This window comes from Leuciscus leuciscus (assembly GCF_965113295.1).
Source record: "Leuciscus leuciscus genome assembly, chromosome: 12".
In the NCBI taxonomy this organism is placed as follows: Eukaryota; Metazoa; Chordata; class Actinopteri; order Cypriniformes; family Leuciscidae; genus Leuciscus; species Leuciscus leuciscus.
The window spans coordinates 35,310,346-35,336,452 of NC_138736.1; the positions used below are offsets into that span (position 1 = coordinate 35,310,346).

The 26,107-nt window shown below is 39.4% G+C and overlaps 1 protein-coding gene across 7 annotated transcripts in view; it reads right to left on the reverse strand.

Moving 5' to 3' along the window:
* Positions 1–26,107, reverse strand: part of LOC309511135 (E3 ubiquitin-protein ligase TRIM39-like) — a 175,420-nt gene that overhangs the window by 75,281 nt on the left and 74,032 nt on the right. Inside the window, exons 4-7 of one of the 7 annotated variants that reach the window (XM_082186211.1) lie at positions 25,865–26,098; positions 25,635–25,773; positions 4,340–4,375; positions 3,459–4,187 (exon numbers count right to left, since the gene is read on the reverse strand). The exons of 3 other annotated variants lie outside the window; for them this stretch is intronic. In XM_082186211.1, coding sequence (XP_082042337.1) covers positions 3,640–4,187; positions 4,340–4,375; positions 25,635–25,773; positions 25,865–26,098 — 957 coding nt within the window. In that variant the 3' untranslated portion in view covers positions 3,459–3,639. Of the gene's footprint in view, positions 1–3,458; positions 4,188–4,339; positions 4,376–23,028; positions 24,063–25,634; positions 25,774–25,864; positions 26,099–26,107 lie in introns of those variants that run through there. 3 more of the 7 variants (XM_082186208.1, XM_082186207.1, XM_082186212.1) reach the window with 3 other exon arrangements.

Here is a 26,107-nt window from a genome sequence, read left to right on the forward strand (position 1 = left end):
GTTCCGGTGGTCCCTGTTCCGGTGATCCTGATCGCACTGCCTGCACCACCTCAGCGATGCGTCACGTCTGCCCGGCCAGAGACTGTTCACGTCACGCCTGCCGAGCCTGTGTCTTCGGACAAGATGGCAGCCACCGAGAGTGTTCCCGTCACGTCTGCCGAGCCTGTGTCTTCGGACAAGATGGCCGCCGCCGAACCTGTTCACGTCACGCCTGCCGAGCCTGTGTCTTCGGACAAGATGGCCGCCGCCGAGAGTGTTCCCGTCACGCCTGCCGAGCCTGTGTCTTCGGACAAGATGGCCGCCGTCGAGCCTGTGTCTGTTCCTGAGCTTGAGCCGGAGCCGGTGTCTGTTCCTGTGCCGGAGCCGGTGTCTGTTCCTGTGCCGGAGCCGGTGTCTGTTCCTGTGCCTGTTCCTGTGCCGGAGCCGGTGTCTGTTCCTGTGCCGGAGCCGGTGTCTGTTCCTGTGCCGGAGCCGGTGTCTGTTCCTGTGCCGGAGCCGGTGTCTGTTCCTGAGCCGGAGCCGGAGGCGTCTGTTCCTGAGCCCTCAGTGACCGCGACACTGGCCATTATGGCCACAGCCATGTGGTGTGTGTGGGCTACGCACACACTTGGGCCGGTGGTGTCTGTTCCTGGGCCGGTGGTGTCTGTTCCTGAGCCGGTGGTGCCAGTTCCAGTGCCCGAGCCGGTGGTGCCAGTTCCAGTGCCTCAGCCGGTGGTATCTGTTCCTGAACCGGTGGTGTCTGAGCCGGTGGTATCTGTTCCTGAGCCGGTGGTGTCTGCTCCTGAGCCGGTGGTGCCAGTTCCAGTGCCTGAGCCGGAGGTGCCAGTTCCAGTGCCTGAGCCGGAGGTGCCAGTTCCAGTGCCTGAGCCGTTGGTGCCAGTTCCAGTGCCTGAGCCGTTGGTGCCAGTTCCAGTGCCTGAGCCGTTGGTGCCAGTTCCAGTGCCTGAGCCGTTGGTGCCAGTTCCAGTGCCTGAGCCGTTGGTGCCAGTTCCAGTGCCTGAGCCGTTGGTGCCAGTTCCAGTGCCTGAGCCGTTGGTGCCAGTTCCAGTGCCTGAGCCGTTGGTGCCAGTTCCAGTGCCTGAGCCGTTGGTGCCAGTTCCAGTTCCAGTTCCTGAGCCGGTGGAGTCTGTTCCAGTTCCTGAGCCGGTGGAGTCTGTTCCAGTTCCTGAGCCGGTGGAGTCTGTGCCGTGGCCGCCCGAGGGGTCTTCTCCTCCGCCCTGGCCGCCCGATGGACTCTCTGTTCCGCCCTGGCCGCCCGATGGACTCTCTGTTCCGCCCTGGCCGCCCGATGGACTCTCTGTTCCGCCCTGGCCTCCAGAACTGTCCATTTTCCCTGCCCCGCCCTGGCCTCCAGAACTGTCCATTTTCCCTGCCCCACCCCGGTCTGTCTTTCCTGTTTCCCCTGTCCCACCCCGGTCTGTCTTTCCTGTTTCCCCTGTCCCACCCCGGTCTGTCTTTCCTGTTCCCCCTGTCCCACCCTGGTCTGTCCCACCCTGGTCTGTCTTTCCTGTCCCTCCCGTCCCGCCCTGGTCTGTCCCTCCCGTCCCGCCCTGGTCTGTCCCTCCCGTCCCGCCCTGGTCTGTCCCTCCCGTCCCGCCCTGGTCTGTCCCTCCCGTCCCGCCCTGGTCTGTCCCTCCCGTCCCGCCCTGGTCTGTCCCTCCCGTCCCGCCCTGGTCTGTCCCTCCCGTCCCGCCCTGGTCTGTCCCTCCCGTCCCGCCCTGGTCTGTCCCTCCCGTCCCTAGTGGAGCGTCTGGTAGCCGCTCCTTTAGGAGGGGGTAATGTCACATGCCTGTCCTGTCTTGTGTAGCACATGTGGTGTTTGTGTTCCTGTCATTGTTTTGACCCCACCCTCCTTGTTATCTTATTATTGGTTTCATTTGCCCCACCTGTTCCTCATTACCTGCCTGATTTGTCCCTTTTATAAGTTCCTTTGTGTTTGCAGTCCGTGTCGGATCGTTGTCTTGTACACGTCTCCCGTTTCCCCGTGACCCGTTTGGTATGTTCACTTTTGAAGTTGTTGTTTGGTATTTTGTAATGTTTTCCCCCTCGTGGGTGTTTGTTTTACGTTGTTCTGTTTATTAAAAATCCCTTTCCTCTGCACTTGAGTTTTCCTTGTTTTCTTAGTTTCCCGTGACAACCTCAGTGGACAGAACATTTGTCCTGCCGTCTCTGTTAAAACCATCAGAACTAAACAATCACTCGATCCATCATGTGTTAAATACTGCAACACACACTCAATACAACAGCGCATTAAAATGTGGATCCAATATCATCTATTATTGAGTGGTGCAGGCATCATTATTAATCATAATTAGGACTAAAGATGCATGATCAAAAATTATTTACCAGACATAGCACTCACAAATAACTTTTTTTAACCAAGTAAACTAAAAACAAATCACTAAACAAATAAAATAAATAACATGATATTTCCAGGTTTTCCATGACTGTATGAACCTCATTATATTTTCTGATATGAAACTATATAGCACCACCTAGTGAACATTATCTACAGTAATGCTGTAGCACAGAGACCTCAGAGAATCTTAAAGTGATAGTTCACACAAAAATAATAATTCTGTCATTTACTCGACCCAAACCTGTATGAGTTTTTTTACTGTGACTGGTTTACTTTAAAGAGATAAAGTTTTCTACTCTTTCTCTCAGGACACAGAACAATGTGAAAAGACCAGAATATGTGACTAGCTTTCTATGTATATTTTTTTCTTCAAAAGGATGACCTTATTTTATCACTATCTACTGTAAAAAAAAGAAGCTGTCCTCAATTTTCATACAGATCAAAATGCATTAAACATAAACTGCAATATAAATAGACATCTTTAATAGAATAATCTCTAATATGTCCTGGAAGAAGGAACATTTTTTATAAGGTTTCATATTTGTATATCTACTTCATATCAGCACCATCAGATATTTAACTGCTATATTTTATATGAAGATGTGTATAACTATCAATAAAAATGACATTTAAATTAATCTGATGTGTGTTGAAATTGGTCTATTATTCTATTCTATTCTATTCTATTCTATTCTATTCTTATGGTTAAACATACCTAGTTTTACCATGGGGTAAACATTAGACATGTCACCTTGGTAATAGACCTACAATGTTTTTTTCTTTTCTTCTTCTTCTCCTTTTTAATTAAAAAAAAATATATATTTTGTTATTACCATGATCATAATATCATGGTGTTTTTTTAGGTATACTTTGAAGATCCATAGTGTTGTGTATGAATATGGTAATCATACAGTTCTATGATATATATTGAGGTATTACCATCTGATTTACCACAGTATTATCACAGATCTGTAATTAATGGTAGAAACAGCTTTGATATAATGTATCATGTTATCATAGTTTGGTTTGGTTTATTTTAATGTAAAAAAAAAAATTACAGGCACTTTCACTTTGTCAGGAAAACAATAGCATGGATAATTATGAAAAGTTAAAAATAAAATTGTTAAACAATCATTATATTTTCACAATATAATTAGCAATTTTAGCTATAATTATAGATCTTAACAATGAAAAACTAATTATGAAAATATAGCAAAACATGTTTAGATTTGTAATTATATAAATAATTTTCATTGTTTATTCCATATTAGGCTGTAAATTCATTGATTGTATTTGACAGGTGTGATGATCAGTGGAGTTGAGTTTTTACCTTTATTGTTTAGATATGGGCTAAAATATGGATAGAGTTTCCCAGTGAAAGACTGATCAGTGTAAGAGTAGAGATGAGAGCTGGACTCCACATCATAAAAGGAGACCAGACCCTCCTCATAATCCACAAACACACCGACCCGCTGCGGCTTCACTCTCACACACAGAGAGACAGAGGGACCAGCAAAGGCTTTATATTCATTCCCATTCCTCAGACCCACAGTCCAGTATCCATTACTGGGAGTCAGTGTGAATTCTCCCTTCCTGTCAATAGATTCTCTGGCCACTCCTAAAGTCCATTCAGTCTTTCCCTTCACCTGCACCTCAAAATAAAATCTCCCTGAGGAGAATCCCTCCTTTCCCAGGACATCTACACAGTAATCAAATCTATCTGGTTTGTCTGGGAGTTTCTGCTCAATGTCTCCATGTCTCACTTGTTTTCCATCATCCGACAGGATGAGATTAGGATGAGCTGTATCAGGATCCAGAGTCACATCCACTGAGAAAACAGAAAATATGAATCACAACTTGATACAGATACTGAGTGCTGATGTTTGTAATATGTAATCAGTGTTTAATCACACTGTCGGTCAGTGATGAAGCTGTGAGTATCTGAATGTAATCTAGTGTAGTGCAGACAGCACACTGTACCTGCATACTGCTGTATCCTCTTCAGTTCTGTAGAGACTAATGACAATAAAACATCATCAGATCTTTGACATGATTATGGAGCGCTGAACCTCTTCAGTGTGAAGCTACAGTAACATCTCCACATGTACATCCATCGTATGGAATGGAGGAGTTAAAAATAAAATATGAGACAAGGGATAGCCAGAGAGGCGAAGATCATGGGCATCACTCTGCTTTTGAGGCTTCTCCTATTCCCAGCTTTAGAGCTCCCATGGTTAACCTGCCATACACATCTGATTTAGCTAACTACATGGTAAGAAAAGAGATGGTGAGTTCTGGTCTTGTGAAGTTCGATGATCACCTGGAAATCGTCTTTTCAAGATGTCACAAAAGACCTTGTATTAACAGCTAGAGAAGAGCTCGACCTTCTCACAAAATGGCTCGGCCCAGAGTCATCCATGCAAGCAAAACGGATCAGATCGGTTCATGCACACTATCCTATAGCAGGTGTCCGTATGCTTTGGCAGCGATTGGAAGAGTGTTACGGGAGCAGTGGCGGAGGAAGTACTGAATCTCAGTACTTAAGTAAAAGTACAAATAACCAGAGACATATTTACTTTAGTAAAAGTAGAAGTACCACAATGAAAACCCTACTTAAGTAAAAAGTAAAAAGTACCTGATTTTAAATGTACTTTAAGTATTAAAAGTAAAAGTACTTGCATAACAATTTATTCTCTTAATGTCTATATTCTAATAATTAGGGCTGTAACAATATGAATCCGAAATTGCTACACTCAGATCTACGAACCTGTGTCGCGGTGTGAGAAGGCAGAATCGCGACACACCCCTTTTTTGAAGTTAACATTATACAATACGTAGACCTACACCACAAAACTAGTTGAGGATAAATTATTTAATATTTGGCCGTTATAAACGGGACATTTGCAGTAAAAACTTGAAATATAAATTCTCAGAAAATGCATTTAATACATATTGAAAAATATCAGTATGCGTTTTATGGGAAATAGCCTAGGCTACACATGCGTTACGGGGCAAAAAATATATTTAACTTTTAGGTAGAAAAATATTTTTTGTAATTCTGTGAATTACACTGCGCAAACCAAAAGTAATACCCACCGGATGAAGGGTTGGCTCTCCACAGAACATATTATTTTTCATGTTCCCATTTATGAGGAAAAAACAATGTTACAGACGTGACCGCTCTGAAAGGCACTAAAAGACAGCTTTAAAACTTTCACTGAGACCTCAAACAGAAAGCACAAAGCCTTTTTTAAATTTGAATTTCGTTTTGTATTAATTGTATCTCAATTTTAATCAATGTTTCATCAAACAATTACCAGGATTTAAAGGTACAATATGCAAGAATTTTTTTGCCGCTAGAGGGCGCTACATTCCAAACAACAACAACGGCCTAGCTTGATGACGATGTGAAGGAGCGTGGAATGATGGGAACTGTCGTTTTAGACTCCACCGTGGATGTAAATCAGTCAGAGGGGAATCGAAAAATCATGTTCATGGATGAGGCTAAGTTCTATTTTTATAAATGTTGCGTTTAATAACATGCTTTTTGTGGCGAGGGGGGCGTGGCTCAGCGCGGTCTGTGATGGGAGAGAGAAGAGACGAGCAAGTAGGTCAAGTGCAAATGACGAACCTGTGTCTTACTGCAGTATTATTGGCGTGGAGAGACCGCTTATAAGCCGCGCTGGAACGAGAGAGAGACTGGAGAGAAAACTGGACGCAGAGGAAGAAAACCGGTGGATCCGAGCTCTCATTTTTGAACTGTTTTGTGCCGTCGCGGTTGCCACGGTGAATGCGCGTTGTGCGCGGCTTTTGTTTGTTTTGCTTTATTTTAATAAAGTACGAGTCCCAGTCACGCCGATCCCTGTCTTCTTCCTTCCTGACTCTTAAACCTCATCACACTTTTATTTCATTAAAATGAATTAACCACAAGAAAAGTAAGGTTTAACATTGGTTATCATAGATGTTACTGTATTTGTTGAATTCATTGTTGTGATAACGCTGCGCAGTTTTACGTGTTCTAAACAATTGTTGTAAAAGTACATTCGAACATGCCCACATCATTTGCCAAAATACTGATTAATCTTTATGTATAACACATGCTATGTTTATTTACATGGCCATAAACACCAGACGTGATAAACAATGTTTAAACTAAACACAAATCTAAAGCAATAATACTTTCCTTACATAAACATAACTATTACCGAATGCTACATTTGGAAAATATAAAATTAAGCATGCTTTGTCGACAGAACCAGCTGCAATCGGTAAAGAATAATTGTGTACCATAACGACTGCAAGAAACAAGCTAAAGTTTGTAGTAGCTTGATAGACGCTACAACTACAACTTCCGCATTTGTCCAGGACTCCACGCAGTACGAGCGGAAACCGAGGGTAACGCGGATATGACGCAATTGACTGGCGACTCCCAGCTCACCCCTGCTCTAACGCCCCGTTTCCTTGGTTAAAATCGCAATTTTCTCACGATTTAAAAATAGTTGGAAACATTTGGGATATTGTAAGTAATCAACTTAACAAAATATATAACACTGGCCTTGAGATTTTGGGATATTTTAATGCAAAATTCTTACATATTGTACCTTTAATAAATAAGTAAATATAGTAGAAAATAGATAATCACGACACGTAGGCGCCGGCGAGTGAACTGAAGCGCGTCTCATAAATGAACCGAAACTCAGCGTATAAGGTATCCTACTTGCCTCACAGACCTGCTAAATATATCTTTAGACAGCTTTAAATGTGTACTTTTAAACAGAACAATTCAAAACGAAAGAAAACCGACTGCTCTCTGCTTATAATCCGTATGAAATGCGCATTTCTCTCTGGCGCGTTCACTAGGCTACTGCGAAGATCGTGTATCAGTATCGTCAACCTCATCTTTGCAGCCGACACAGAAACAGTCACAGTCTTCTTGCTATATTTGACATATTCATTACTTTTGCTGGTTCTTTGTGACAGCTTTTAGGTGCTTTATTGTTAGCGCCACCAACGCGTCAGCACCGAAAACATGGAGATTTTTTTCAATCCCTGTTTTGGCAGGGGAAAAACTGATCCGAAAATGTAACGAAAGGTTGTAGAAATGTAGTGAAGTAGAAAGTATAATAATTGCTGCAAAAAGTAACGAAGTAAAAGTCAAAAGTATGCACTATTGATTCTACTTAAGTAAAGTACAGATACGTGAAAAATGTACTTAAGTAAAGTAACGAAGTATTTGTACTTCGTTACATTCCACCACTGTACGGGAGCCCAGAAGTAATTGAGAATGCGCTGTTGAGAAAACTGGAGGAGTTTCCAAACATTTCTAATAGAGATGGGCAAAGACTCAGGGAGTTAGGAGACATGCTCATGGAATTGGAATCTGCAAAGACAGGGGGACATTTACCAGGTTTAGCAATTCTTGATACTGCAAGGGGAGTCAATCCCATCATTGAGAAGCTTCCCTTTAATCTGCAGGAAAGATGGATCACTTATGGAGCTAAGTATAAAGAGGATTATCATGTCTCTTTTCCACCATTTGGCTTCTTTGTGCGGTTCATTTGCGACCAAGCAAGAATAAGAAATGATCCCAGTTTTTTGTTATCTATGCAGAGTCGTCTTAAACAGGAGAAATTTTCACGGGTCAGCAACAAAATACCTGAGTCAGTAAGGAAAACTGAAGTGTTAGACACAGTTTCAAGAACCAGAACCAACCAACCTCCAGAACAAAAGATTTTGGACCCTAGTAAGCAATGTCCAATTCATAATAAGCCGCATCCGTTGTCAAAGTGCCGTGGCTTTAGAGGAAAGACCCTGGATGAAAGGAAAACTTACCTCAAAGAACAGTCTATCTGCTTCAGATGTTGCGGCTCCGCCAATCACATAGCCAAAGAATGTGGGGCAGCTGTTAAATGTAGAGAGTGTAACAGTGATCGCCATGTCTCTGCATTGCACCCAGGGCCTGCTCCATGGGCCGAGGAAGCTCCAGTAAAAGAGCGAGAGCAAGGCGGGGAGTCTGAAGGAGACATATCATCTGATGTTACTTCTAAGTGCACAGAAATCTGCGGCAAATCTCCCAGACCTAGATCATGCTCGAAAATCTGTTTGGTTGACGTTTATCCATCCAACTGTCCTAAAAAGGCTAAGAGGATGTATGTAGTTCTGGACGATCAGAGTAACCGGTCTCTAGCAAGGTCTGACTTCTTCGAGTTGTTTGGGATCAACGGAGACTCTTTCCCCTATACTCTTCGTACATGTGCTGCTGGTTCATCAAAGACAATGGGAAGGAAAGCAGACAATTTCATTGTTTGTTCACTTGATGGGAAAATGCAGGTGCCACTTCCCACTCTCTTAGAATGCAATATGTTGCCTGAAGATCGTGACGAAATTCCAACACCAGGAATAGCACAATACTTCCCTCATCTCAAGTCAATGGCTGACAAAATACCACCTTATGATGCAAGAGCTCCCATTCTTCTCCTTTTAGGAAGGGACATCCTAAGTGTGCATAAGGTTCGAGAACAGTATAATGGACCTGGTAACACGCCATATGCTCAGCGTCTTGATTTAGGCTGGGTCATTGTGGGAGAAGTGTGTATGGGAGGAGTACACAAGTCCGAGACTGCAAATGTTTTCAGGACAAACATACTGCAAAATGGACATACCTCTTTTATCTCACCCTGCTCTAAAGGAATTCATGTCAAAGAACAGTTTGGCACTCCTAATAATCTTTACCAGTTTACTCTACCTTGCTGTCCAGTCACAGGCTGTCTTACAGATCATCTGGGTGACAAAGTCTTTCAGAGGACTCCCGATGATAATAAACTTTCTCTGTCTGTTGAAGATGAGATCTTCCTTGATGTTATGAACAGAGAAATGTACATAGATGAGTCGAACCACTGGGTAGCTCCCTTGCCATTCCGTTTACCTCACAGCCCACTGCCGAACAACCGGGACCAAGCTATGAAGCGTCTTAATGCCCTGCAACGCACTTTACAAAGGAAACCTGAGATGGCTAAACACTTTGTGGAGTTTATGCAAAACATGTTCATCAACAAACATGCTGAACTAGCTCCCCCACTGCAGCCTGAGGAAGAATGCTGGTATTTACCAATATTCGGTGTTGAGGTTCTTGTGGTTCAGGGATAACGATCTGTCCAAAGAAATTACAGAGTACCGAATGACGGTTCATGTTTTTGGAAACAGCCCATCTCCAGCTGTGGCAATCTTTGGAATAAGACGAGCAGCTGATTTCGGAGAAGAGGAGCATGGTAGAGAAGCCAAACAGTTTGTCCATCAAAACTTTTATGTGGACGACGGCCTGATTTCGGTCTCCAGTGCAGCTGAAGCCATCAGTCTCCTGAGAAACACCAAAAATATGTTGGCTGAGTCAAACATCAAGCTCCACAAGATTTCATCAAACAGTCATCAAGTCATGGAAGCATTCCCTCCATCTGAAAGAGCAAATGACCTGAAGGATCTGGATTTGAGTGTCAATCCTCTACCTCTTCAAAGAAGCTTAGGGTTGAGTTGGAACTTAGAGACTGACTGTTTCACTTTTCAGGTATCTACAGAGGTAAAACCATTCACACGACAGGGGATACTTTCAACAGTTAACAGTCTCTATGATCCTTTGGGACTTGTTGCCCCTGTTACCATGCAAGGTAAGGCCTTGGTAAGAGAGCTATCATCAGAGCAGCTTGACTGGGACACGCCGCTCCCAGCTGATAAAGAGGTTAAGTGGAAAGCATGGACAGATTCTTTAATCGATCTCAAAGAAGTTCAGATTCACAGACCCTATGTACCAGTCTCTATGTCCTACACTTCCAAGAGAGAGGTCATCATTTTTGCTGATGCTTCCACATTGGCCATAGCAGCCGTTGCTTACCTAAGGGTTGTAACTATAGACGGTCAATGTCACATTGGGTTTGTAATGGCCAAATCAAAGTTGGCACCATACCCCGCTCACACAGTGCCACGTCTAGAGCTCTGTGCGGCAGTTCTTGCTGTTGAGTTGGCAGGACTGATTAAAGAAGAGCTGGATCTGGATTTAATTGCAGTGGAATTCTACACTGACAGCAGAATTGTTTTAGGATACATTTATAACACATCCAGACGATTCTATGTGTATGTTGCTAACAGAGTGGCGCAAATCAGATGTTTTACAAAGCCAGAACAGTGGCATCACGTTGATTCAGGCCTGAACCCAGCAGACCTTGGTACCAGATTCATTCCAGCAGCTGTCCTACCTCACACTAACTGGTTCTCTGGTCCAGAATTTCTCCATCAGTCTATTCTAGGGGGCACACCTGAAAATGAATCGTTTGAGCTTATAGAGCCAGAGAAGGATAAGGAGATTCGCCCTCAGGTGCTAACGTTGGTCACTAAGATGACAGAACTGTCTCTAGGATCACACAGATTCGAGCGCTTCTCAGAGTGGAGATCCCTTGTAAGAAGCATAGCCATGCTTGTCCATGTTTCGAAATCATTTTCTCAAGAGGGAAATATAGGGGATTGCAAAGGCTGGCATTTGTGCAAAAAAGGTCTCCAGACTGAGCGCACACAAGCAAAAACCTTCATCATTAAATGTGTGCAGCAAGAGCACTATAAAGATGAACTCAAAAGTTTGGAGAAAGGTGAGGAAATCTCACAGCGAAGTGCTCTGAAGAATCTATCTCCCTTTGTAGACAGTGAAGGACTGATTCGAGTGGGAGGTCGCTTACAATCAGCAGAAATGTCTGAACAGGAAAAGCACCCACTAATTATTCCAGCGAGTCAACACGTAGCCACGTTGTTGGTCAGACACTACCATGATCAAGTGGCACATCAAGGACGTCATCTAACTGCCGGTGCACTACGATCAGCAGGATTCTGGATTGTAAAAGGAACAAAACTGATCAACCATGTGATTCATCAGTGCGTTATCTGTAGGAAGTTAAGAGGAAAATTTGAAGAACAGAAAATGTCAGATTTACCTTCGGACAGAGTGAAAGTGGATCCTCCATTCACTCATGGGGGCCTGGATGTTTTTGGGCCATGGAATATAACATCACGCCGCACTAGAGGGGGCAGTGCTGAAAGTAAAAGATGGGTCATCATTTTCTCTTGCTTAAATACTAGAGCTGTCCACCTGGAAGTCATCGAGTCCATGTCAACCTCAAGTTTCATTAACGCCCTCAGGCGGTTCTTGGCAGTTCGTGTACCAGTCAAACACTTCAGATCTGACAGAGGGACTAATTTCATCGGAGCCTGTCGAGAACTGAACATAAATACCGATGATCCAGAACTGAAAGGTTACTTACAGGAGCATGGTTGCGTATGGACGTTTAATGCTCCCCACTCTTCCCACATGGGAGGAGCTTGGGAAAGAATGATCAACATAGCACGTCGCATTCTGGATGCATTGCTGCTAAAACCCGGACTTTCCCGTCTTACCCATGAGGTTTTGACTACTCTAATGTCAGAGGTCATGGCAATAATGAATGCTAGACCTTTACTTCCTATTTCTTCTGATCCTGACACATTGGAAGTTCTATCCCCAGCAATGCTTCTCACCCAAAAGGCTAGCACTATACCAGCACCTCTTGGGGACTTTGACATGAAGGACCTCTACAAGAAAGAATGGAGACAGGTTCAGTGTCTGGCGGATGCTTTCTGGAAGGCATGGAGGAGAGACTATCTTGCAACATTGCTAGTACGGAGGAAATGGACTGAGAAAAGGCGAGATCTTGAGGAAGGTGATGTTGTCTTGCTTAGGGACTCAAATGTGAAACGTAACGAGTGGCCGATTGGACTTATCATGGAAACCATACCCAGCAGTGATGATAAAGTGAGGAAGGTGGAGGTAAAGATAATTAAAGAAGGATCTGCAAAGGTTTACTTAAGGCCTGTCTCAGAGGTAGTACTACTCCTGCCAGGGAAGTCAGAAGGATAAATAGTGGTATAATAATTTATTATACCAGGCGGGGAGTGTGCTGTTGCTTATGTTTAGCTGTGTTTCTTTTCCGCCTCCCACTGGACATTTAAGGTACTGCACTATGTTTATATAGTTTACTTTCGATTTCCCTCAGTGAACGCAGTCAAGAACAACGGGCACGCAATTTCTATCGGCTATTGATTCCATCGTTTAAACCTTGGAAATATATGTCTGTAAGTGCAATATTTTTCACTAATTAGTGATTTAAAAGAATTTTTAGAACAGAGATTATTGCTATATTTTTGTTATAAGCACACTTGATTTGTGTTATTGATAACGTGCAATGTTGTAGCGTCGGTACATGCTAGTTTATCTTCTGTTTGTACATTATCTCATTTGAATATAATTTCTCTGTGTTTATTACTTAAAATTATGTGAAAGGAACTATGTACAAACCGTAATGTTAAACTGGATATATGTATGTAAATGTGAACATAATGTTCATACATATTTTTCTTCTTGTTTGTAGTTTTACAGAAAAAATATTGAGAAGTGAATCACCAGTAAAGTCACTAAAGTTATGAAGACTGCTTTCTGGAGTTCTTTTTTCAAGTTGTACGCTATCTGTTAAGCCTTCCCATACACAAAAGAATTGTATTTGAAATATATTTTCTGGATATGTTTTGGAATATATGCAAATATTTGAAATTGGCCCAATAAATATATTTCATACTTATATTTCATATATTTTTGTTATATTTCAGAATATATTTCAATGTATTTGGAATATATGCCACATATATTTTTGACACTTTTGGGGACCCGTACAGAAAAAAATACATTGAAATATATTCTGAAATATAACAAAAATATATGAAATATAAGTATGAAATATATTTATTGGGCCAATTTCAAATATGTGCATATATTCCAAAACATATCCAGAAAATATATTTCTTTTGTGTATGGGTTTGCTTAAAGGGTTACTTCAGGATTTAGCATTAAGCTTTGTATTAGTAGAAAACCTGTAGTATTTTCGAATTACCGTGCTTTCCACCCTCATATCCCCCTGAGACAAGAGATTTATGTATTTTTTGTCTGGAAAAAATCCTCCGATGACGCAAAAATCGTCATTTTGCGTCATCGGAGGATTTTCTGGTCAGAGGCTAAAGACTACAGCCAGTAGATGGCGTTGTTCCGCATGTTTTCAGCCCGCCCATAGAGGGAGGGATCTCACTCACAGAATGTACACACAGTGTCAGCTGTCTTTCTTTGGAAGCTAAGCTAGTAGGCTCTTGTTCTGTGGAGAAAGCTGAATAGTAGGAGAAAGCTGAGTAAGTAGGGGTAAACAACAACATCCTCCTTTTCCCGGACTTGTCCGACGGGCGAGATCGTTCAAAATGTACGGGATTCAGCTTTTGCGTTCTGCGGTCGCCATTCATTGTTTACATGCACATGTACCTTTTGTTTCAATCTAACTGAATTCATTCCGATTGGTGAATCTGAATGTAGTGTTTACATGAACGCTAAACAAGTGATCGGTTGATGTGCGTTTTACCATTGCTAAGAAAATTCCCGCTCCTCCGTGAGAGATGCGAGACCCGGCGCGTCTCTGCAATGACGCCACCGGCCTCGCGCCGTTCTCCCGCGGCCGTCAGCCTCATCCTGCTCGCCACAGTAAACATGATGAATGGCGACTGTAGAACGCAAAAGCTGAATCCCGGACATTTTGGCCCATCTCTAAATCACTGGCAAACTCATCACGTAGGCTAGCCTTGTTGTTTTCAACTACACTCTTACCGGTAGGCGTGGCCTCCTAAGGCAGCGAAGCAAGTGCATTCTGGGAGTTGTTGTCTTTCATCCACATAAGACAAAAATGCATTTTCTGGCTTTTCTCGGTCTAGAAAGCTCCAAATTCAAAAATTTCTTCACATTTCTTCTACTTAAATGACCTATTTTAAATACACATTCATCTTCCCAGAGGTGAAGTATCCCTTTAAGCTACGCAATTGGTCAGAACAGAATACATAGGGTTTCAATCCCTAATTTCTTTTATCAAAGTTCTCACTTACATTTGAAACTGTATCAAATGCCCTTCTTGAATAAAGAAACATATCAGTAAGCATTCCTATTTAGAAAAAATCATAAAATAATAACTGCTAGGTGGCAGGTGCACCTGGGGCTAGCTAGCATGTTAGCTTAGCACACCATCAATACACGACCATTTATGAGATTAAAACCATGTTTGTGCTCCAAACTTACTTTATAACGCAAGTCGAGTGTTTTAAATAATCTTCTGTGATCTAATTTGGCTTCAGATAAAAAAATCAGACAGAAAATATATTATTTTATAGTATTCTGCACAATGATAAAGTCTATACCGATTAGCATTACATTATAAATATAATCTATTATTATGAAAATACCTGACATGACTCGAAGAACACAGGTAACTCAAATATCATTGCAATCATGTTTATTGTCTTCAAAACATCTTTATCTGCATGTTACATCCATTACAAGCGATCTTTTTTATTATTATTATATATTTTTTTTATTTGTATTATTGATTTTAAGATTACAATTACAATCAGGGGGGTACAACGAGTAAAGCAGATAAACAAACATAAAATACATACATAAACAGCGACAAATTCAAAAGTTAAACAAAAATTTGAAAATGTTTACAGATTGAGACACATTTTGTAGCTTTCTTATTTTTCAAACCCAATATTGTGTTTAGGTATTGTAAAATTTCTGCTCTTAAAATGACAAATAAAGGCTTGTTTCCTCCAAATTTACATTTATGAATACTAAATTTCGCTAACAGAAGAAGCAGATTAATTAAGTAATATTCCTTATGAAAGGATGTGTCATAAGAGAAAAAAACAAATAATATATTTTTAAAGCACTGTTGAAAGCTGGGCATGATAATAAAGGAGCCTTAATAAAGGAACAAAAATCTGACCAAAAACAAACTGTATGAGGACAACTCCAGAATAAATGATAAAAGTTTCATCATGTAGATCACAAAATGTACAAAGTGTATCAATATCACAATTAAATCTGTTCACAAGATAATAATTACATGGGTAATATTTAAAAATGATTTTAAGTGAAATTTCTTTAATTTTGTTTGTGATTAAATATTTGTGAGGAAGTTTCCAGATTTTATTCCATAACAAATCATCAGCACAACCATTCCAAAATGATATAATAGCAGGTCTGGAGACAATATGCCTTTGGAACAAAGCCCGTACACAACGATTATTATTTTTAATTCAGGAAAGAGAGAAACAGATACGGCCTACTTCAGTATCAGCAGGATCTAACGAGTATGGAGAGAGCAGAGGACAGGTGTTTTTAAGAAGCATGCTTAGACCAGAAGGAACAGCATCCATAACCACAGCAAAGTCCTTAGGAGTAACTGGAATATTATATTTAGAAAGGAATTCAGAGTAGGTTAACATAAGACCTTCATTGTTATACAGTTGTCTAACAAAAATTATATCATTACCAAACCAATTCATAAAAAATAAAGATTTAGATTTATATAGAATGTGCTTATTATTCCATATAAAGCACCTGTTTGGAGAGAAATTGTGTTTATAGATTAAATTCCAGGAAAGAAGCATTTGTTTGTGAAAGTTAGACAGTTTTAAAGGAAGCTTGGTATTGTAGTCACAAAGCAAAAGAAATTGGAGACCACCAACTTGTGAAAAAATAAAGTGAGGTATAATATTCCAGATAGATGTTGTTTTTTTAAGGAATTGCTTAATCCAGTTAACTTTGAAGGTGTGATTAAGGGTGGTAAAATCTAAGAAGTTCAGGCCTCCATTTTCAGTTGAGTTCATAACCACAGATTTTTTTATATAATGGGTTTTATTTTTCCATAAGAAGTTAAACAGCATTTTATCAATAATTTTACAAGTATTATCATTAACTGCTAAGGAGAGTGCTGCATGTAAGTCTCGAGATGCCCTCTGCCTTTGTGATCAGTACTCTCCCCCTCAAGGGTAGGTCTCTCATTAACCACTGATTTAATAATTTTTTTTTTTTTTTTATCAATGACTGGTGAAAAATTAAGTTTACATCGTTCCTCTTCATTCTTTACAATCTTAATACCTAAATATGTGATTTCATCTTTAATGGGAATATTACAAATTGATAGAAGATTGCTGTTTTTAAGAGACATTAATTCACACTTATTTAAATTCAGGTAAAGCCCTGAAGCTTTTGAGAATGTATGAATAATCTTGAGGGATAAAGGTATTTCTCCTGCATCTTTTAAAAAAAGTGTAGTATCGTCGGCTAATTGGCTAATAATTATTTCACTGCCAGCAGCAGTGATACCTCTTAAAGGGCTCTGTTTAATATGGTCGGCAAGAAGTTGTGAACAAAGTAAAAATAAATATGGGGAAATAGGGCATTCCTGTCTGATACCACGACTGAGATTAAATCTGGGTGAGGTGCCATTACGCAGTTTGATTGAACAATTTGCATTAAAGTATAACGTTTTAATGGAATTAATAAAGAAATCACCAAAACCAAATTTGTTTAGGGCCGAATATATAAAATGATGTTCAACAGTGTCGAAGGCCTTGTGGAAGTCAAAAAAAAAAAAATGAAACTCTCCTCTGGGTATAGATGTGGGTAATCAACAAGGTCTTAATACCAAGCGAATATTATTCGAAATGTGTCTATTACTCATAAAACCTGACTGTGTGTCATCGATTATGGAATCCAGAGTTGTCTTAATTCTAGAAGCTAATATAGAGGCTAAAATTTTATAATCATTCTCAATTGGTCTCCAATTGTCTAAAATTAAAGTGTCTTTTTTTGGTTTGGGAATTAAAGGACAACTCCGGTATTTAACACCTTGAGTCTATTTTGTAGTTTGTTTTGGATGAACAAGAGTGGTGGACAAAGAAATTTTGACAATGGTTCCTGTCGCGACTTTTTGACTATTTTAGAATTGCCCATGGCCGCTTTAGAATGGGAGTCTATGGCCATGCACAAACATGCCTTTATAACAACCTTTAACGTTCGTTTTCAAAACTGTGCAACTCACCGAGTGGTTAGTGGTGTTCGTTGATGATTAAAAACAAGTAGCGTAGCGAAATACATTTTCTGTCGTGTTTTATTTGGTATTTTGTAAAATCCCATTGATTTCCGTTGGAGGACTCATTGCTCGTTGATATTACTGCGCTACCGGAAACGGAAAGGGGGCTGTTTACATGTGGTTGTAGTCTTTTATGGTCTTTTCGCTCGGTTCTCTGTCTCTCAGAAGGCTAGCGTGAGCAGAGCAACGGAAGTTGCGGAAGTTTATACGCGGTTGTGAGGTATCTGAAAAAATAGTTCCACTATAGAAAAATAAACGGATTGAAATCATACATTGCGCCGATATATTTGTTTTTAATCATCAACGAACACCACTAACCACTCGGTGAGTTGCACAGTTTTGAAAACGAACGTTAAGGGTTGTTTTAAAGGCATGTTTGTGCATGGCCATAGACTCCCATTCTAAAGCGGCCATGGGCAATTCTAAAATAGTCAAAAAGTCGCGACAGGAACCATTGTCAAAATTTCTTTGTCCACCACTCTTGTTCATCCAAAACAAACTACAAAATAGACTCAAGGTGTTAAATACCGGAGTTGTCCTTTAAGATAATTAGGCCTTGAGTCAGGGTAGGCGGGAGTTTACCATACTCAATAGACTGTAAGAAAAGATTTAGAAGAAAAGGAGCAAGTTCTTCTGAAAAGGTTTTATAGAATTCAGAGTTTAACCCATCTACACCAGGGGATTTATTTAATTTAAGCACTGTAATAGCTTGAAGGACTTCTTTTATACATATAGAACTATCACAATGTTCTTTTTGATCTTCATTTATAGTTTTCGAATTAGACTATCTATAAAAACAGAGGAATAAGTTTCATTAAATCCTGATTTATAAAGAGTGCTATAAAAGGTTGAACAGTAATCTGCAATCAGCTTTGAATCATGTGTTATCGTACCATTAATATTCAAATGCAAAATTGTATTTGTTTTTGCATGGAATTTTTCTAATTGAAAGAAATATGCAGAATTCTGTTCACCCTTTTCCAACCATCTCTGTCTAGATCTAATGAAAGCCCCCTCTGCCTTCCTTTTATAAATATCATCTAATTGGCTTTGAAGCGTGTATAACTCAAGATATTCACTATCCGACAAATTTGGAGGAGATTTATGAGTAAAAGACGTAATTTTAGAAATTACCATCTCCTCTTCAAGTTTTTTAGCTTTAGATAATAAATTACCAAATTTTCTAAGAAATTTACAAGCTTCAAATTTAAATAACTCCCAATTGGTGTAATAGTTATTACTAATCTGAGCAATATTCCAGTAATGTGCAATCAAACTGCGAATGGTCATCTTAACAAATTCATGTTCCAATAATGACTTATTGAGCTTCCAATAAGAGTTATGATAGTTGGAGGAAGGACAGGAATGTAAAGAAATGTTGATAGACACTGCCTTATGATCTGTTAATGGCGTGGGAAGAATATTAACAGAAATATCTTCTTTATGTAAATTGCATGGAGTTAACCAGTAGTCAATACAAGACATAACGGTACATGCCTTATTATTACACGTGAAAGAACTAATACCAGGGAATTTCTCTCTCCAAATATCTATTACACTAAATTTCTGCATAAAGGCCTTTAGTGTGGAGTTATGATAATTTACACTGCGAGGTGGCCATCGGTCAAGGGAGTTGTCTAAGGTGATATTAAAATCTCCTCCTATAATAACAAGTGAATTTGGGAATTTAGATAAACAGTGTGTAATACGACTCTCTAACTTATTGAGTAGAGCATCATTTTCAATTTTAGAATTGTACTCATAAAAATGTATAATAATTATAGTCACCAGATCAAGTTTAATAACTAGAATAATGAAATGACCAAGGGGATCCCCCTCAGAAAATAAAATGTCCCCAGAAAATTTGTTTTTTAAAATTGCAACACCAGCTGTACGCTCAGACCCATGAGCAAACCAAACATCATTACCCCATTGAGCTTTCCAGAAGTGTACATCTTTAGGAGTTGAATGAACTTCTTGAAAAAAACAAAAATCACATTTGTGCTGTTTAGCAAATAAAAACAAAGCTTTACGCTTAACATTAAACCTTAAACCCGTGACATTAAGTGTAACTAACGAAAACGACATGAATATATGATGAACAAAAGAAACAGGAACAGTTTTAGAAAAACTTCCATCCCCTTTGAAATTAAATAAAATAAGAATAAACCCAGTTATGAAACTATAGAAAACATTCACCTGCAATTAACTTGCATTAGGCAAGTAATAAACCTTAGCGCAAGCTTACAAGTTGGCTTAGAACAGGTCAGAAGGGAAAGTGTTCATATGACGCAAGATGAAAACCACTTGATTTCACGTGGGTGACTGCACCTCTTTCCCATCGATGAATACGCGCACACCGACAAAGAACGCACGCTTTCCTTCCTTCCTAGCAGCTTCAATCAACAGCCACCTCTTCATCCTCAGCGACTTATCTGCTTGAGACAAATCTTCTGTGAATCTCAGCTTGTGACTCCTCAGATATTCAGATTGCTTGGCCTATATGGAGGGTCTACCTCGATGTGTGCAGCAGATTCACCAACAGCGACAGGAACATCTAATTCCATCTCTTCCGTAAGCGACTTGGAGGCAGAATTCTTATTTTTTCCTTTGCGCTTCATCGTGCTATCCTTGGTTTCCATGTGCGTTCAAGAGTTCAGTTAACGATCGCCAACTTGAGGAAATTAAACTAACTTAAATAACAAGTTACTCCGCCTAAACAAAACAGAAAATGGCCTAATGCATAATCGAGCGATATGATCCGTCCGGGTTTAAATAGAGTTAAAATATAGGGGATGGAAAGTAAAATTGAATCAGCTGCATGAAACTGCAACCGCACCGGCTGCCATCTTGGATCGCCCCCCCCTGTTATCAGTTATCCAGCTTTTTCCTACAGGCGCCATGACGCTTTGCACAGCAGTAACTTCCGACGCGTTACAATCAGTGAAAGGCTCGCTCTATGAACGCAATAATAATTTTTTAAACTGGCTACAAAGAATTATTCTACTCACCTTTCAACAATCGAAAAACAAAAGGAACCATAAAAATGTAAAAGCATTAGCTATAAATTACTTTAAACAATTTATGAATTAGCCTCAACCCCCCCCTTTAATTTAATTATCTTAGTACAGTGTAAAATAATTTGTTGCTGCATTAAATTGCGTTGGCCTATTATCCAAATGGCTGGTCCAGTCATATCAACTGTTAAATCTTCAGTAGTGATGAAATGCTTTGACTTATGAATGTGAACACTGCATGTAGGCTAGTTAAAGGGACACTGTGTGGGAATTTCTCCCATCTAGTGGTGAAATTGTATTTTGCATTCAAACGAATATTGCTCTCTAGCGCCTCGCTTTTTCAAATGCGCGTTGCATCTACGGTAGCCGTTATGTACAAAAAAGCTATGACAGGATGTCTTATAATAGCACTTCCAGTTTTCCTTCGGGTGAACAGGTTTGTTATTTAAAACAAAATGAAACTTGAAACAGCGAAAAAAAGAATGTTACAGTATGAATTACTGACTGTGAAAAACATTAACTATGGTAATTAGTAGTAATGCCTTCTTTATTCGTTATAGATATCATCATCATCATCAGCGCCTTCTCCAACGTTACTTTACTCAATAGCTGCTATTCATCAAAGAGCCTGTTTAACTTTTAACTATAAATGTTCTACTGTCTATATAATAAAGTACACAACCAAGCAATGAAAAAAAAGCTTATAATTAAGACCGTAACATTGACTTACCTGTCGAGAAGAAAACAGGCAACTTCAGCGTCTCTTTTGAACGCTTTCTCCTGCATTAGCTATCCCGACATTAACCCTTGTTTTGTCATCTCCGGTCACATTTCCTTTTACGGTCTATTTTGGACTTTTTCGACGACGAGGACTCCTTATCCCGTGACTCAGCATATGGTCCTCCATTATAAATAACTTTTAAACTTGCCGGGACAGTGACAAGCGCCTCTCACTGCTCTGCTCCTCCGCTTCTGCTGACTTCAGTCACGTGACGCTGGTTCTGAACGAAAACGCGTTGTGGAAACGCGTTGGCCTAGTACTTTTTGTCCCTCTCTGCTATTATAGTTTTTCAAGATGGCGGAACTACATGGAAGCCTCCGTGGACCTACCCGTCCCATGTATATAAAGATAATAAATTCTTCGTTTACGAGGATTAGTCTGATCATTGGCAGAGGTATTTGTACACCATTGAGGGCATATTTATGAATAAAAAGAGTGATTTTTAGATAATAAAATACCTAAAAAGCTACACATTGTCCCTTTAATGTAAAAATATTTTGCTATGAGTTATTGATCACATTTTTCTCCAGTGTACTTCATTGTAATGAAATTGTGTTTTCCTCTTTTGTGCAGTTTTAATACACCAACACTTGGTGCATGTGCAGTAAGTGGACTTTTTATAACTTTTCACATCAAAAGGGAAGAACGTGCAACACTTTGTAATACCCATTTGTTTCCATTGCACAGGACGGTGAAGAAACCCTCTCAGATTACTGTCCTTTGGAGAAAGTATCTGTAAGTGCATAATAACTTCACTTGATTTACACAGTGTGCCTGTTATTTCTAACTGCAATATGAGTTGCAGGAGTCCACATCTACTGAAAGGCCTACAGAAGAGTCTGCACATAGAAGTGATACAGAGGTGGGCAGTGTTGTACTTTTCCTTTTTATTTTTATTGCATGAGGCATGTGTTGACAGGTCCGTTAAAACGACATATTTTCTTGGCCTTATAAGGACATGTGTAGTCATGTACAAAATATGCCTTTATCCACATAAAATTGATAGCCAATCATGTATTTATCATATTTCTACGTTCAAAAAGCTGAAGCAATAGCAGCCCCCAATGGACATTCATGTTAAAAGATCAAATTCTGTACACACCTTATTAATAAAGCATGTGTATCAGTAGCCGACATTTAATATTTGACATTATTTAATTAGTATTAGTACTCTTTACATTAAATTAGTTGAGTTAGCATAATTAGTTAATGAACTAATACAATAATAAAATAAAGTTTAAGATACTAACCATATTTTTCTATAGCATTGCTTATTCCACCACACAAAGGACTGTTTATAAGGTGACAATCCGTTATACATGTGAATATTGTAGGCTGTATCTTGAAGATTTTTGTATTGTATCGTATCTTCTGTTATAAAGACGAAGATTGACATTTCGTTAATTAAACAAAATAGGAACACAATGTTGTAAAAAATAAACAACTTAGGCAATGAGAAAAAAAAACTACTTTTTGTTTAATTATATCTCTAGGTAATGAAGATATAGCCTATTAACAAAAATAAATCTTATTATATAAAAAAAAAGTATAGGCCTTTATTACATGGCTTGGTTGAATTCTAATTTCTTGATAACAGACCGCTGCTAAGTATAACACACCGCCATGAAAAACAGAGCGTTGCTATGGACGCAGGATTACAGTAGAGACAGAACAGACTATTTTCTTTAGCGGAAGCAATACAATTGTTTTTAAATCAATAAACTCCTTTTTAAATCAATATGTTGTGTCAAATTATTGATTTATTTGGTAGGTAGCCATGTAATAAGCAGGAACCTATTACATGGCTCCGTTTCGCGTCGGGGTCCTGATCAGCCTGTCGGGGTTGTATTCGTTATAACAACCGCCTCCCTCTACATTATTTATCCCTTATACATATAAAATATATTTTTATAAAAGGGCCTCATTGATTAATTTTGCCTGGGGCCCCCATTCAGTGTTCGCCTCTGATTGGGGGCTGCTAATATTTGCTTAAGCTTTTTGAACGTAGAAGTGTGATAAAGGCGTGATAGGCTATCAATTGTATGTGGATAAAGGCATATTTTGTACATGACTACACATGTCCTTATAAGGCCAAGAAAATATGTCGTTAAAACTACATAAGATCTTGTTATTACGAGAAAATATGTCGTTAAAACGACATACGATCTCGTTATTACGACATAATTGAGGGGAAAAAATTATATGTATGTGGCAGCAATGCGTCACCGTAGTACTTAAATAGAGACTACTTAAGAAAAAACTGGCACTAGTTGCTTCAAAGGAACTTCAGAGTAAGTGCTAATACATTATTTCACACAGAGTACTATTGCTGACCTTGCATAATATTTCTTATTGCAGGCAAAAGATGACTATCACTGACTTTTCTTTACAAAGAATAATTGAAATAAAAAAGTAACTAAGCATATTTGTCTTGTCTTTTATTAAACATTTAATGAATTTCAAAAATGGTGTTCCACAATTCTGTCCCGTGCAGCTCTGCCATTAGGTTGGTCCAAGGTCATCATCAGGCTGGAGGTCATCATAATCAGGCTGGAGGTCATAATCAGGCTAGAGGTCATAATCAGGCTGGAGGTCATCATCATCAGGCTGGAGGTCATCATAATAAGGCTGGAGGTCATCATAATCAGGCTGGAGGTCATCATCATCAGGCTGGAGGTCATCATAATAAGGCTGGAGGTCATCATCATCAGGCTGGAGGTCATCATAATAAGGCTGGAGGTCATCATCATCATGCTGGAGGTCATCATCATCAGGCTGGAGGTCATCATCATCAGGCTGGAGGTCATCATCATCAGGCTGGAGGTCATCATCATCAGGCTGGAGGTCATCATCAGGCTGAGTCACATCCACTGAGAAAACAGAGAATATGAATCACAGCTTGATGTGAATATGAATGTGAGCTGATGATAATAATGTGACCATCGAGTTTGGGACACAGAGATATTTAATTATATGTATTTATTTTATTTTTTTATTTTTATCTAAGTATGTCTATTTCTATTTATGCATGTACATAAGTGTTTTAATTACTTAAATGTATTATAATGAGTTTGCATTGAACAGTTGAGCTGCGTTATCTAAATTCTGGGTGGCAGTCGAGAGAGAAGAGTTACCATGACAACTGCAGCATCCTAACACTAACACTCGTCTCTCTCTCGTTTATTGTTAAAGTTAGTTAAATTCATAACATTTCATATAACGCTGTAATTTATATACTTTAATCTCCAATTAATTTGTTTCAGTTGATAATCTATTTTATTAATATTTTTTTGCTTATGTCATAAAGAAGTCCATTAGTGTATCACTTACCGGAGTCATTTACCTGATACTTTCCTGAGTTCAGCCAGTTGTGTGAAAGAATTAGAGCATTTGTGCACATATTGTTAGGTTTTCTCTATTTATTTACTTATTAATTGTGATTTGTTTTAAGTATTTATATGTATTATTTATATGTATTAATATTTATTTCAATGCGTTTATCAATACTGTGATTTAAAGTCTTAAAGACTCTGAAATACAATATTTATCCTCAGAAAACACAGAGGAGCGCTTGAGTAACTACTAACTCTCGTTTCTCTCTCATTTATTGTTACGTTTTTTACTGCTTACAGTCCCTGTAACACACATGATCACACACTTCTCTTATTTCAGCTTGATCAGACTCATTCTTCATTACTGATGCTGTTTACTAAAAACACTGCAGCAACTTTTGAGTTCAGCAAGAAGTGAGAATTGGGGGGAGGGATTCAATTTCAGTCTCAATTTAATATCGATATATATACATGGATATACAGTATAGTCCATGTTAATTTTATATACAAGTAAAGTTATATAAAAATAAATATATAATTATTAATTAATATGTAATATAGTGCTTTTTTAATCCTCTCTGGAGTACATTTTCTTGCTGGCTATAGTTTATGGACAATGAATGGCTTTTCTGAGGTAAATATTATGTGACATTATTTGATTGAGCCATTACATGAGACGAGACATTTCAGTAAGTTGTACTGGTTCTTTCAACACCCTCTGATGTTCATTCATGTTTATTTTGCACTGAAACTACTGTAGTATTAAAGAGGAAGGGATGATCAGTTCATGTACCGCTTAAACTGAGGCTACAGCAATATGTCACGCCATTTTAAGAGCCAAAATGGTATTTATTGTTTGAATTTCGTAATAAAACGTACACAATTTGAAAGCTAAGACTTTGTTTCATATAAAAAAAGTAACCTGCTCTGTCTTGTGTCTGTGTCCTCTTTGCTCCACAATGGGTTTTTTTTCACTGTGTGAGAATATGGATGTGTGCGTGAGAACAGTGTCAATTGTGTGAGACTCAATCTGAATGCCTGAGAGTTGTCAGCCCTGATAAAAAGAAGATAAATATATGTATCTGTACGGTGTATTTTATATTGTTGTACCAGTTAGTGTGAGTTTCTCCTGTAGAGAGTCCTGCAGTTTAGTCAGAGCTCTCCTCAGAGTCTCCAGACTCTCATCAGTCTTCACACTGATCTCAGACCAGTTCCTGGTGTTTCTAGAGCTGCACAGGGATGAGTAAATCTACAGCAGGAGAGAGGAGAAATCCTTCAGCATGGGGAGTGTTATGGTGTCATATACTGCATTATCATTGATCAGAGAGATGTTGACTGACCTGTAGGAGGTGGAGGTGATCTTCAGTGTGTGAGAGCTGCTCCAGCTCAGTGTTTCTCATCTTTAGCTCAGTGATCTCCTGCTCCAGCTCTTCAATGAGCTCTTCCTCCTGTTTCTCTGCTGCTTTCTGCTGCTCCTCCATCATCTCCAGATGTTCAGTCTGACATCTCTCAATGGAGCGGATGAGATCAGTGAAGAGCTCCACACGGGCTGCTTTCTCCTTCTCTGTGTTTCTCTGCTCAAC